Here is a 15,073-nt window from a genome sequence, read left to right as displayed (position 1 = left end):
TGACCCAAAGCCAATTGGGTCAGTCTTTCCATCTTCTTCAATGGGTTTTGGATCAGACTCAGCATCAATAACCTACATGGCCATTTGAGGGATCTGGGCCAAACCCTTGCACTGAGCTCTGAGGCTTTTTTGCTTACACTCTCCTGCACTGCTTCTGCCAGGAAGGTGGCTGTCAGCAGCGGGCAATTGCTCTGTGGGGAAGCGTCCTGTCTTTCCTCCCTGTGTGGGCTCTGGGTGAGGTGCGTTTCACATGCCTTTGCCCCTTTCCTTGCAAGGACAACATCAAGCATTGAGGCGAGGTGGCTGCCAAGATGGTGCGGGAGAGGTGCTAAAGGCAAGGGCGATATTTTGTATGGCTGGGACAGACCCCGGCAAGCTTCGGGTATGGCACCGCCCTGCATCTCTTCTTTGCTCCTTTCTCTCCTGCCCCTTCCTGCACAGGAGACCTCCCCCTCGCCTCGCACACGACCCGCCCGGGGCTCCTTTCCCAATGGCCCCCTCGCCCTTCCCGCGGAGGCAGGCTGAACAGCCCATAGGAGCCCCTCCGCCTCGCCTTGCACATGAGCAGCCCCTTGCACAGGTGGGGGGCAGCGCTCTCCCTCTCCCCCCGCCCGGGCTCTTCCTCCAGCAGCCACAGCCTCCCCTGGCTTGTCCCCACCCACCGCCCTGCCTCCCTGCCTGCCTCCAGCCTCCGGCCGGCCGGCCGGCCGTCCCTGCCGGCGGCGCGGGCGGGTCCCGCGGGCTGCGGCGGCGGCGCGGAGGGCCGGGGCCGCCCCGCCTGTGCCCGGGGGGCAGGTGGGGGCCGCCCCCGGCGCGAGGCGGAGCCCGGCGGGGCAGGCTCCTGTCGCTGCCCCCGAGCCCGGGCGGGGGACTATGAAGCACCATGGTGTGGTGTGACCGGGGGGTCCAGATGCTGCTGACCACGGTGGGCGCCTTCGCCGCCTTCAGCCTCATGACCATCGCCATCGGCACCGACTACTGGCTCTACTCCAGCGCGCACATCTGCAACGGCACCAACGTGAGCATGGACGAGGCGCCGGGGCAGCCCAAGAAGGCGAGGGGCGACCTCACGCACTCCGGGCTCTGGCGGATCTGCTGCATCGAAGGTAGCGGCCGGGCGGCGGCGGCTCCCGCGGGGGGAAAGTAACTTCCCGGCGGGGCCGCCCGCCCCGGGCAGCCGGACCGCGCGGGCGGGGAGCAGGATGCCGCTGTTGCCGCGGCAACCGGCATCGCCGCGATTGCTATGGGAACCGGACCCCCGGCGGGGAGGCCTGGCCCTGCGCGGGGCGCCCGCCAGGGAAGCGGGACCCGAGTTCTCCCTCCGCCTGCCTGTGCGCGGAGCGCCCGTCGGGCCCCGGCCCGCCCGGTCCTCGCTCCCGGAGCCGGCAGCCCTCCCCCGGGCGGCTCCAGGGGTGTCCCTCCGGAACAGTCATGGGCCGGGGGGGTTCTGATCTCGATAAATAAGAGTATCCGAATAACAGTCATGGGGGGGAGGGGGATAAGAGCATCTGATGTTGATAAATAAGGGTATCTGAATAAAAGTCATGACGAGGAAGGGGGATGCAAGTATCTGATCTCAGTAAATAAGTGTATTTGAATATTGGTCATGGTGTGGACGGGGATAAGAGCATCTGATGTTGATCAATAAGAGTATCGGAATAATGGTTATGGTGGGGAGTGGGGGGTGAGAGTATCTGAACTCGATAAATAAGAGTATCTGAATAAAAGTCATAGTGGGGGGGATGAGCGTATCTGAACTCAGTGAATAAGAGTATCTGAATAGAAGTCATGGTGGGGAGGGGGGATGGGAGTATCTGAACTGATAAATAAGAGTATTTGAATATTAGTCATGGTGGGGAGGGGGATAAGAGCATCTGAAATTGATAAATAAGAGTATCTGAATAAAAGTCATGGTGGGGAGAGGGGTGAGAGTATCTGAACCCAATAAATAAGAGTATTTGAATAAAAGTCATGGGGGGAGGGGGGATGCAAGTATCTGATCTTGATAAATAAGGGTATTTGAATAAAAGTCATGGTGGGGAGGGGGATGACAATCCAAGCACTAACAATGGTGCCAGCCTGGCCTCATCTCCCTCTGTCAGGGGGGTTTGTCTGGAAACAACCTGGGAAGGGGGAGGTGGTTATTATAATGAAGGCACCCATGGGTGTTTAGAGGATTTGGCACAACAGACAAAAGCTCCACAGAAGGGAGACAACATCTGTCAGCCAAGTGCGCTAAGCATCTGGCTGTAGGGAATCAGTACATCTGAGGGGATGCCATGCACAGTGCATCACAGGGCTAAGGCATCTCAGCTGCCTGGTTAATACTCCAGCCTGTGGGGAGTTCATGTAGCCTCAACGGCAGCAGATAAGAGTGAAGCTTAGAGGAAAGCTGTTGATTTATTCTTATTTTTATTTTATTTTTTGCTCATGCTTCTTTTTGGCTCTTGGGGGTGGGGGAATAAAACCGAAGCTTAGAAGAAAGCTGTTGATTTTTTTTTTTCTTGCTAGTGCTTCTTTCTGGCTGTTGGGGTTGGGGGTGTGCTGGAGTCTTGCTTTCCAGAGGAATGCACTTGGCATATCAGCTTCAGTGAACCTAATTCAATCAGCACAACTTAGCACACATGAACTTTACAAACCTGGTTTTCTGGCTTATCCTAAATGACAGACAGCTCGGTACAGACAAGCCCAGCAATAGTTCAGAGGCTTGCGGTTATACTGTAGACATTTTTTTTTCCTCCTCAAAGCAGCCGTGGCATACTACAAGCACCTCTGACTCTCTGAGCTGTTATAATCTTCCCCTCCGATTAACTGATATAAGGCTACAGAGTGATGATGATTTTTCTCTAGCAAATGAAAGGCCTGCTACATGGTAATAGTCTGCACAAGTGCCCAAGAAGAAAAATGCTTTTCATACAAATATAAATAGACGGAAGAACAATAAAAGTTTGAATCAATATTTCTAGGATACCAATACTAGAAATAGCAATGCTTTGTCTTAGAAGTCATTAAAGAACCCCGAGATGTACCCCAACGATTATTATTATTAGTGGCTGATTACATCTGGAAAGCATGGGTCCGATCCTGAGCTTGTGTAGGACGTGCTGAGCACTCCCACGTCCCCTGAACACAGCGAGCCAAACCTCGGGATCCTTTCCAAGTTTGGTCTAAAGACCTCAGTGCACATTCAGTGAAAAATAAGGTGGACCAGACCTCCCGGGAGTCTGCAGGATGAGACGACTTTGCAAGACTGGCTCTGTCAGGTCTGCAGTGAAACGCTGGCCCCCTACAGTCACTGTAGTTTTACCACTGACTTCTGTGGGATCAGGATTTCACCTTCTTCATTAAGCAATCTCATTATTAGGAGCCTAAAACTCTTCCCTTTGAAACTGATAGGAAACATTAACTTCAACTAGACCTACAGTAGACCCTGTAGAAAACTGAAGAATTCAACAAGCTCATGGGAGCGGGGCAAATATGGCAAATAACTGTCTGCTAATATTTGTTCCCACTGTGCTGTGACAATACTTTTGCCTTTTTGGGCTGGGTTTAGACATCTGATCAATCAGACTTTACTTCTACAAGTGGTTAGAAAGAAAATTTCACATCTGTGAGTTGTATTTGAATCCTGAACTCTGCCAATGCAGTGAATATAAATGACACCAGATGACTTATCTGACCAATCACAACAGGACAACAAGATGACAATGAAATTAGAATATTCATAAATAACAAAGCTAAAATTTAAAAAAGATGTGTCAAATAAATTGAAAGGCCAAATAAATCTAAAAAATATATTACCTAGTCAGGTATAAATAGAAAGGACAGTGTATTCTTCAAATAATTATTGACACATTAATCATTCTGCTCTAACTCTTCTTGAAAAAATATTTTAGGTATATGAAAAGACTTGATTAAAGTCCTATCATGTTGTTTGCATTGCCGTATTGTAGATTTTTGTTTGATAAAATGAGAATTACTGAAGAGAAATCTAAAGAAGCTTTGTTGGCTCTGAACGTCAGTCAACCTGCTGGGTCGTTCTTTTCAGCATCGTAACGCAACACGTACCGTTCTGATGAGCCTGACACTGGAAAACATTGTCGGGTTATGAATGTTTATGTATAATTTAACAAGCCTGACTTGAAGACCTATTTTTAGGTCTGTGTGTTTTAATAACAATAAAAATCTACTTCATTTTTACGGCTTTACCGCTATCTTGCTCTTATCTCAAAAAGACAAATATAAGATACAAATATTCAGAAGCTGGAAACACCTAAATGAACAGTGCTATGAATAAACCATTACGTTTTGAGTTCAGCTAAAATGTGTCCTCTAAACTGTCTTTAAATTCTGACCATAAAAATTTACACTCAATTTTTGAACTGTTACTTATTCATACCTCAGCCTCCAAATTTGCAAGTTGAAAAGACTGAAACAATATGAGCAGTGATCGCATCTTCCCTGACCTGTATAACTTCTTCAGCATTTGCTGACTTCCCACAAAGTGTAACGCTTTTTAGTACAAATTGACAATGTAATAATAGATTTTAGGACTCCAGCAAAGTCTTTTTTGGTTCTGTAAGTTGAGGTACATGTAGTTCTAATCGATACTGTAGAACTGTCTAGAGGACAGATCCTTTGCACTATGAAAATTTACACCAACTGAAGATCTGCCCCTAGAAGCTGATGCGTCCAACCCTGCCAAGAATGCTTTCTATTACAAATAATCTACTGGAAGTCAAATTATGTTCAATTAGGCAGATGCCAAAACTACTCGTAATTTTTGACAGCTTTTATCATCTTAATGGTGCATGTATCACACAGAAAACCTTACAAAATTTTACTTTAGAAGAGTAGCCACAGTTTAATGTATGTATTTAGCACTAACCTGGAAAAATGGGTATACTGTATATTTTAAAACCATTACCACCTTCTCCCATGAAAATTCTTCTCTCTCTGAAGAGTCACAGTGAAATCAGTGGAGCTGTTCACAGTGGACTGATCCCCTACTGAGCCCTCTGACATGAGGATTGGAAATGGAAGATCTTATTTGCTATCGCAGAGGGCTTTAGTGAATGTTGAGGTTATGAACAGCCTTTGAACTATTCCCTCTGGCCACTGTGCTATGTTTCTCAGTCATGATCCATACTGTGGAATTAGTTGCTTAACTCTCAAGGTATTGTTTTGTGCTCCATGACAAGATAACAGGAAAAAGAATTAAACCAATCACTTATAGTTCAAACAGTAATATAAATAGATATTCACGACACTTCTGGTACAGAGAAATGAACATGCACATGGGTATTGTTGAATGTACATGTTCTGCTTCCACTGATAATCTTCCAAACAAGAGAGAAATGGCTTGAACAAGCATTGGAGGCAAGCAGATAAAGGAGGCTGCCACCCAAGGTGAATATTGTAAAATCAAGTTTGTGTTTCTCATTTAAAAAGATGCATCATGAGCACTTTTCTGGATTCACACAGTGCCACCCACAACCGTGATGTCCCAGGAAAACACAGCCAGAAGCTACTTGCAGTACCAAGGGTTGTATCTTCCAATTCAAATGCCTAGCACAAATTTATTATTTAGCCTTTTGCCTAAGATCAAGTGGTGTTTGCTTTAATTTAGTATCAGGCATTCACTCGCTTGAGGATCACATCAGTGGACTTAAGAATACAAGAGGTGCTTCCAGTCTCTGAATTCTGCTGTCATATGAACCTATATACATGCTGGACAAATAGCTGAATATGGAAAACATATGGATGTGTGCCTGCCTTTGAAGTACTTCCTTTCTGTATGCTATTACCTGTTTCTTGGGCACTGTGCATATTCTGCAGGTATGGCTTTAGCCCTGGGGCTTGCAAATTTAGCACTAAATCTTTTCAAACAAAACAAAATGCATTTGAAAAATTCTCCCTAAAACATCAGCCCAGATTTCATTGAACTCCATCACTTCTCCTTTTTCTTATGACTAACATACATGCTTACTTCCTCCCATGTTAAGAAAGAGTTTGGGATGAACAGATCATTTTTAACCACTTCCATGGATCCAGGATCATCTTTGTCACAGCATTTGGTGCAGTGAGAATTGGTTGAATGGTATTGGTTGTGTTTTGATGGGTTTTTCTTTGTCTGGGCAGTCTTTTTAAGCTCATTCGTTCATTTTATGGAATTTAATTTGCCGTTGTGGTTTTTCAATAACTGGGGGAAACTTTACAGAAACTGTAAGCAGAACCTACACCCATCTGATTTCTAGAGAGCATAATTATCTGAACGCATCTCTTTCTACATTTGTGAAAAATGTCAGAATACATCACGGAATTAAATAAATCTTAGTTGTCCTATACTACTCTACGAAATGTGGCTTTTGAGTAATTGCGTAATTGATTGGGTAGACTGGTTGGGTAATTACTGATGGTTTGCTTTACTCCCCAACATAATCAGATGTATATTCAATAGGAAACTCTCAGGTTACAAAAGCAGATTTAGGACCTAAAGCCATTCTGTAAGTTAAGCACGCTTCCTAGAAGTCATAAACCAAACACGTATGTTTGCAATCCAGATGTTAAGCTTTTTTCATCTGTTGGAGATATAATATGGATGATTTCCATTTTGCTTAACTCTTTCATAACATAGCATTATGCTAAGAGTCAAGAGCCACAACAGAACATGTTGGCTATGCTATATTCATGTGATATTCAGTATATAGCCATATTCCCTGCTTTATTTTATGGCAATCTCACAGAGGAACCGCAAAAGCAGACAAATCTAAAACTGCATTTTTCTGGTCCTGCATACGGCTCAGTGACCATGAGCATCTTGTATTTTGTATGGTCCTGGTCATAGCTACAGTGTTAATCTTTTATGTTTGGTAAGGCACTAGTTGGAGAAGCCATTTTAAGTTGGCCAGCCAGAAGGGAAGACAAATTGGTACAATAAGCTTAACTAAATAGACTCCTCTACTGTTATCCGAAGTTAAATGCATAGATCAAACACTGACATTGTGGCATCTTGACACTGGCATCTTGTACAATCTTGTCTAAATCTACCACATTAACAAAAGAAACACCTAGGGGAGGGGAGCTGGGGTCAGAGCATCTCTCTCCTGAGATGCACCAACTTCTATGTAAACTGAACATGAAAAATGAAGAGCATGAGGCAGGGACTCGTCCTTCTCATCTTCTTCTCAACCCAGTAATTGCACATGTGCCCTTAGCAGCATTTCAGATCTACTGCTAATATCTTTCAGCACCAAAAATCTACTAGGTACCCCACAGAGATGATATATTATGTACTATCTGTGTGCCAGAGAGCTGGCCAGCTACTCTCACACATGATATAACAAGAAGTCCAAGCAACAGGATGAAGGATGGTGTCAATGTTAAAGTACTCAGCAGATTTATCACTTGTGATTTTAGTAGTTTTGTATATGATGATGGGCAAGTCACTATCTTTTTCTGCCACCGTTTCCCATCCGTATAACAAAGGTGATACTGCTTCCTTTCTCCACCCCTGCTCTTCTACCCCACACCCTGCAACAGTGCTTTGTTTAGTCTGGTTAGAAGGTGAGGTCTCTAGGGCAAGACCTGTTACGATGCATGAGCACCTAGAACAAGAGCTTTCCTGATTTGAGTGGGGACTTCTAGGGAAGACCGTCATAACGTGAGGGAATGCAAGGGGTGACAGATGGTGTCACAATGACAAGCTGCACAGGTGCCCAGCTGGGGCATGTTCAATGGTGATAAATTATACACATCCTATAAACCAGCTGTTATAATGGTTGTTCCATCATTTTATCAATGTGGAGCCCTAAGCATTAGGTCTGATTCTCCTCTTTAGTTAGTCAATTTGGAGCATTTTCCTCTAAGTCAGTGAAGTTATTTCAGTAGAAAATTCATGTAGCAAGAGAATGGGCCCTACCTGTTCACTGGATCTTTTCCTCATAGTTGCTGCTTTTCGAAGCCAGGTGTCATCTCATTGAATAAATCTTTTTTTCTATCATTCTTGGCACACTGAAATGCTGGCTGTCTGTCAGAATTCACTTTTGCTTTGTACTCATCTTCATTTTAAATTCCCCTTTTATTTTCCTGTATTATGTCAGAGTTGTAGTTTAGCATCCAAATGGTTGCAAATAGATGCTGAGTTAGGATACAAATGAGCAGCAGAATAAACAAGATAAACATGCTCATGCCAGCATGTCTGAGAAACTGGAACAACTGTACAAGCTCAGTGCAAAAAAATGATTCCTAGTAGACAGGGAGCCAGATTCACCAGTCTGATGTGGCTACTGTGCATCTTCCAGCAACACAAAGTAGGTGCAACCCCAGCTTCACTGAGCATTTAAACTGGGGCAGGAAAATTCACAATAGTTGGAATGAAAGGTTTTAAGACTCTAGCCAAGTCTTTTTTGGTTGGGGTTGGGATTCTCTGAACTGAAGTGCACATCATTTTAACCGACACCTCGGTGAATCTTGCCCAGGTACTTTTCCAAACATACATACCATATGAAGAAAGGCACAGGCTCAGTGCTGCAACCTCACTCCATAAACCATCCAACCACTGAAGGCCCCGAGTTGTTAAGGGCCGGCCCCTTCCGCTTCGGTCAGAATGACAACTCAAGCACAACCAAAAGGTATTTTGTGCCTGGAAGTTGTGATGCTATTGTAGTATCTTTTCATCAAGATTCATCTATCTTGTGTCAGAGTTCTTCCATGCATTTTGATCCATCAAAACACTATTCCTTTAGTCTAACTTTTCACTTTCTAGGTTACTGTGATCAATATTTTCCTTTATCTGTTCCAAGAGATTTTTTTCCTCCTACCCCAAAATACCTCCAGTTGTTTTACTTTGATAAAAGGCACTCAAAGTCTAGAAGAAAGGATGGCTTTGGTCCAAATATTTTTCATTGTGGTCTTGCACTTGTCTGTACGTAATTTTTTCCTAAGTGTACCTGCCGTAGCATAACAAGGGCTGGGGACCAACTTTGGACTGTGTGGATGCTGCCACTGCATCCACAGTCTTGCTGCAGCACAGTGGTAGTCAGTCAGAAGTCACTGCTACCCCACCTGTGTCCTGCCGCCCTGGACACCTGGCTGCCTCTGTGACCTCAAATCGATCCCCTTTCAGCGGCGAGTTCTGGGGTTGTTTCTGTTAGTGTTAGCAGGCTTTGGATTAAATCCAGTGAATTTATCCCACTTATTCTGGCAGGGGATCTAGTCCTATTTCTCCCATATCTTCCAGCATGCTGCAGTATGAACCCCATTGTTCTGCCTTGCTGTATTCCTTCTCCTCATTGCCAAGTTTTCTCCTGTGAAAAGGGTACCTTCTAAATTAACTTTCACTGACTGTGCAAAATTCTTTCACTGGAAAACCAACCGAGACTGAACGTTCGGCCCCAGGCAGAAACTGAAGAAATCGGTAGCTCCTCTCTGTTTTTGAGCATCTTTCATCTTCTGTGCTAGCCAGAAGAGTTATGATCACAAATTTATCAAAAAGATATAAATTCTTGGTGATTCTTCTCCACCCATTTTGGTTTTCTCTCTCCTACATTTATATAGGCTTCTGTTTATATACATTCAAATATTTTTCAGCGTGAGTTGCCATTAATCCAATTTCACGTATAAAGGATCCAACAGCAATATAAGCTTGTCATCATCATAGGAAGGGGATGACAAAAGAAGAAAGGAGCTATCTGGAATTAATTGCATTTCCCTTACAGATTGTCAGGCCTGATGGAAATTAACCTCCTTTTATTGTTTTTCAGGCATTCGCCCATTTAATTGCTATTTTGGAATCGTGCCATCTAGCTATGCCCGTTGAATGATTCTCACTTAACTGATCCCATTAGCTTCACAGCGCCAAATATTTCAAAGATATACAGGAGATGCAAACCTTCCCCACTGAACTGAGGCTTCATCCTCACTTCATGTTACCTTTTATATAAGCATTCTGGAGATTTCACATCACTTTCCTTCTATTCATAAACCGTAAAAGACATATTTTGGTACAGGAAATGGATGGCTAAACATACTCCTTTGTCCCAAAGTACAATGTTCAATAATATAATGTTCAATTGTTGTTTGCTCAAATTTGGTTCCTAGAGGCATAGTTTATGCATGGTTGTTGTGAGACATCAAAGAGAAGCCATGTCATGTCACAATTATGACTTTAAATAGATACTGCCTGAAGGAACAATGCCCAAGTGTAATCAAATCTAAAATATAACTTATCATATACGCCTATTTCACAGCTCACTGAATAACGTTCATTGTATTCTCCACAAATTCTAGGTAATTTTGTGTGAGATTTCCCTTGTTTTGGGTTGTATCCCATTTTCCAAAATATGCACACACACACGTCATGTAATAAGACTGTAAGCTTCATGGAGCTGGGAGATTTCATATATATTATATACTTCTAATAGCACACAACCAGTAATAGCAGGCATGCAAAGAGTTATGTGCAGTTGTCCAGGAATGCAAGTACCGCATAAAGCGTGGGAAATCTGTAGTATATAAGTGGACTCCTACAGTGTTTAGCATGATGGGGGCTTTGAGACCAGGGGTAAGTTTTTTAATTAAGTGGTTTAGGATTTCAAAGAAAACTTTCAGAGGTGACTTGGGCATTCCAGAGCCCATCGTTTCATTGTAAATTTTGGTCTTCTAAATCACTTGATTTTTTAAAAGATTTTCTGAGATGTAAGGTCTTTAGATTTTATCTGCCACACACAGGGGTGGAAGATCCTGTAGCACTTCCCAGAACGGCAAGGTTTCCCTCTGAGCACTCGGTCCCCGCTTTGTGCTATGTATCCAGTCTGTCACTGTCTTGCTGCACTGATTCTTTTTTTAATTGGTGACAGACATAGTTGACGTACTTGTAGTGAAGTACTAGGATTTTTTAAAGATGGCCTGTCTGAGCCTTGAGGCCCATCTGGCTAGCATGGATCAAGCATGCCAACTTCTGTAAACCAACAGCACACAACTGGCTAGCATTGGCTAGTGTTCCTATCCCTTGAAGATGAATATTCCTCAAAATCCGTATCATGGAAGAATATGACAAATGCAGCGTTCAGAGTAACATGGCTAATTAGAACCACTCAGATGATTCAGTTGGAATGTGCTGCTTCAACATTGCTTTTTATTAACATGAAGCCTAATTTATAGCTTGACAGAGAACAAGGGGAGAAAAAACCCCAGCTGCCATTGTTGATCCATCCGCTCTGCTTTGAAGGAGATTTACCCTAATAGCCTGCTTTCTAGGACATTCTCACTCAGTTTCTAATTGCCGCCTTGTCCTGATTTTTTTTTTTTTTTTAAGATAGACGTTGTGTCTTTGGGGACCAATTTCCAATGACCCTTTCCTTGTTTCCTTGTTTCATCTAAATTACCTTCTATAAAGGGCAACGTTCTGGCTGGAAAGGCAGGCCAGAAATTATCCACCTGCATTCCAAATCCTATCCAAGGCCCTGATCTTGCAAAAGAGTCAGCACATGCCTCGCATTGTTTGATCAGCAGAACTGCTTGGCTGTATAAAATTCAAGCACACACATAAATCGTTTCAGGACCAGAGCGTAAATCTGTGCTATGCAGTTGAAGATACTTTGAGGCGATCTGGATGGGACCTAATCATCAAGTGAAGTGGTTTAAATCTTTCATCACAAACTACCCCCACAGGTTATTCCTGTCCCTGGCAAGAACAGTCAGCCCTGGGAGGGCTTTGCAACTGGCAGCAGCTGGCTGGATTATGGGAACACAGTGACTGATGCTGATTTTCAAGCACTAGTGTGCACCTGTGATGGCGACAAACCTGCAGGGGATTTAGCCCCAAATACATATGCAAACCCAATAATAAATAGTTTTAAGAATTAGGTACCTCTCATATGCTGGGCATGTGCCTGGTAGGTATTATGCAAGATAATGAACATGATTACAATAGCAAATTGATAATTGACATTTATTTTCTATACATATGCACACTTAAAACAGGATGAGAACTAAGTGACATTTGTGTCACCAGTTTATAATTAAAATGCAGTGCTTGAATGAAATGTAAGCTTCAATTAGCCAGCACGACCCTGCTTCTGGCTTTACTTCCCACTGAAAAGCAATGATAACAAGCTCACATTTATTATCAGAGTTTTTCCTGGAGCTGTGCACTGAAACATGCTCACATCTGAGCCCTTTCACTGAAGACATTTTTTCGCTTCAGCAGTTTGGCATGCTTTACAAAGCCTCTCTGATTTTGGTGATGTTCACTACCTCTTACATAAAAAATGTTTTCTGTTGCACTATCTGTAGATATTATTTGCTTTTAGTTAAAGTCCAGGTGCATGGGATATTGAAAAGTCAAAGGGGTAAGTTGACTATTGTTATCCTACGACAATAGATATTGTTGGCTCCCACTGTAGTACACACATAACCATGTTTTTCTTAAAGCTAAGCATCATGGACATTAAAGACAGAAAACATCTACCTATAATCTAACTCAAAACCTGGCCAATCAAAGGGTATGTTAGAAAGAATATTCTTGCTACAGTCTAGTATTTGTGTACCACCAGATGGTACTTCCACCCTTTAATCTCCTCATTATGAAGATTTTTTTTCTTAAAAGCAGTCTAATTTTTCTTATCTTAATTTCATCTCATTGTTCATCCTTTGGTATAAGAATGGGTGTATAGTGGAATCTGCATCCCCAGTGAGTAGACCAGTAGTTCTCAACCTTTTTATACTCGAGGCACACCTCAGTAGATTGAAGACATCCCTCAGTAGATTCAAGGCCCCCCCTTGGAAAATACCAGCTCTTAGTTTTTACTCTTTTTTTGACTATGGAAAAATAATTAAAAAATTCTTCTGGTACAAAAAACTCAGAAAGGACACAAAGGGTGCTTCCTGGTGAGCCCGCACATGCAAGGGAACGTGTTTCCCATGGGACAAACAGCAGCAGCATATATTTGTGCCACTGCTATTTGTCCCCAGGCACGCCCCTGCATGCATGCTCCAGTGTGCAGCAAAGTGATCCAGGTGGGGTAAGGGAGGCTAGGGCTGGCACCTATGCTGGCCTCAGCAGCCTTACCTGGGGTCCTGGGGCCTCCTGGGGCAGCATTGGCACTGTGAACCGGTCATTCAGAGCCTAGCTGGGAGCCAGAGTGTGATTCTGGTCGGCCAGGCTCCAGTTCTAGCAGTGCACACTACTGCCACATGCGCCACGCCACATTTTTCAGAGGCGGGGTTTTTTTGACACTGTCATCTCCCAGTATCAAAAAAACCTGCCACACTGCAAATTAGCAGTGCATCAAATGAGTGAAAATGCACAGTGTGCAGTTTGCAGAGCCTCAGACTCAGCAGAAACTGCTTGAGGCACTGCAAATCACAGATGCATGCTCATCAGGATGTGCCCAAGAAGTCACAATGTTTTCAGCACCCTGGATTCCTATTTGAAAACTCTTGGTTTATTTTGAGAATCATGTTTTCACTCATAACAGTGCTAATACTGGATGGCATCCCACAACACCCTTGAAAAGATCTCAAGGCATGCCAGGGTGCCTTGGCATCCTGGCTGAGAATCACTGTAGCAGATAGTTAATACAATTCCTGGAGATAAGTAGGCCCTTAAAGATGGAAAACAAACAATCTACATTTGGAAGCTGCCTAAGCAGTTACTGTATACTACCTGCACACACGTTTTCTACAGTGATTATTAAAATATGTTACATCATAGCACATGAGGGGAAAGACTCACAACTAGTCGCTATGGGGCAGGACTGGAAGACAGAGTTCCTGTTATGCGTTCTGTCTCTGACCCCAGTACTATCTCTTTGTTTCTCAGGGTTGCATCTACATGGGTACGTTTACTGTGCAGTAATTCAGGTTACTGTGCAATAACTGAAAATTACTGCGTAGTACAAGTGCACATCTACACATGCACACCCATACTGTGTAGTAACTATGGCGACTTGTGCCAACTTGACATATGCCTAATTAGTTACTGCACAGTAACACTGTGTGTGTGGACTGACCTGGGACTAACTTTAGTCCCAAGTCAGTCCACACGCAGCATTAGTGTGCTTTAACGCCTGCATGTGTAGACACCAGCCTATTCCCACTTACTGCACAGTAAATTTAAGCTGGCATAAATGCACATGTAGACACATGCAGTTTATCTATATCTAAAATCAGGGTGAAGAAAAATTATATTCATCTCCTCTATGAAGTTCTATTCATTTAGATGCTTTCAGACTTTGAAGAAATTGTTGCTGAAAATGTAAAGTAGTAGTGGTGGTGGTGCTTTTTAAAGTTGTACTAACTTGAACATCCCTCCGTAGCTCTAAATGCCTTTAAAAATCTATTCCTAATTAGAATGCCAAAGGCCATACAGGGATTGCGTGACAGAGTTAGGAATTTAATCCATCTACATCCCTATTTAGTATCTCAACTTTGCCTCTGTTGTACCTTTATACACCTTCTATCCAATGATCTTGCAAACTGTGAGTGTACTCACCCTTCCAGAAGCATTAATAGAACCCTTTGTACTCCAGGGTTTCAGACACGGGCACTGACACCCACAACTGTTTCAAATTATTTGGACCCAGCTTGCTCCAGATGTCCGTGGTACAGATGGGACTGAACCTCCACATTTTATCTCCCAGTCTGGACTTTAACCAGTAGCCTATGTTCCTTTTTGTCAAGAAACTTTATAATCCTAGCGATATCACACAAAAGAAGTATGGGCCATATCTGCAACTGTACTATGAATTCCACAACTGTAAATTGCACGTGCTTTTCATTGGGACTGCACACAAGTTCTGCATGATTTGAAGATGTAAATGCGTACACAGCACTTCAAGAATATAATTAGCTTGACTGGAAGTCTCCTCCAGCCAAGGTAATTTGTGGTTTCCAGCATTTATGCAATTGTTATAAGCAGGACTTGAGAAATGTAAAAGCAGAAGTAGTATGGAAGATCTGAACTTATAGTAAACCTTTGCTCCCAGATTTGGTTCAGTGACTGATACATGGTTTAGGGTAGAGCCTTGAGGGAGGACTTGTTAATTTTTAAGTTGTAAAACTACAACTT

At 43.3% G+C, this 15,073-nt stretch overlaps 1 protein-coding gene across 1 annotated transcript in view; it reads left to right on the top strand.

The window, feature by feature from the left end:
• Window positions 1-570: 570 nt before the first annotated feature.
• The window catches only part of CACNG4 (calcium voltage-gated channel auxiliary subunit gamma 4), a 57,995-nt gene continuing 43,492 nt past the window's right edge, over window positions 571-15,073 (top strand). The window contains exon 1 of the mRNA XM_090061063.1: window positions 571-1,106. Coding sequence (XP_089917189.1) covers window positions 884-1,106 — 223 coding nt within the window. The 5' untranslated portion in view covers window positions 571-883. The remainder of the gene's footprint in view (window positions 1,107-15,073) is intronic.

This window comes from Crocodylus siamensis, chromosome 8 (assembly GCF_052110815.1).
Source record: "Crocodylus siamensis isolate JL-2025a chromosome 8, ASM5211081v1, whole genome shotgun sequence".
Lineage (NCBI taxonomy): Eukaryota > Metazoa > Chordata > Crocodylia > Crocodylidae > Crocodylus > Crocodylus siamensis.
The sequence above is the reverse complement of the archived record's forward strand: the minus strand, read 5'-3'. Positions and strand labels throughout refer to the sequence as shown.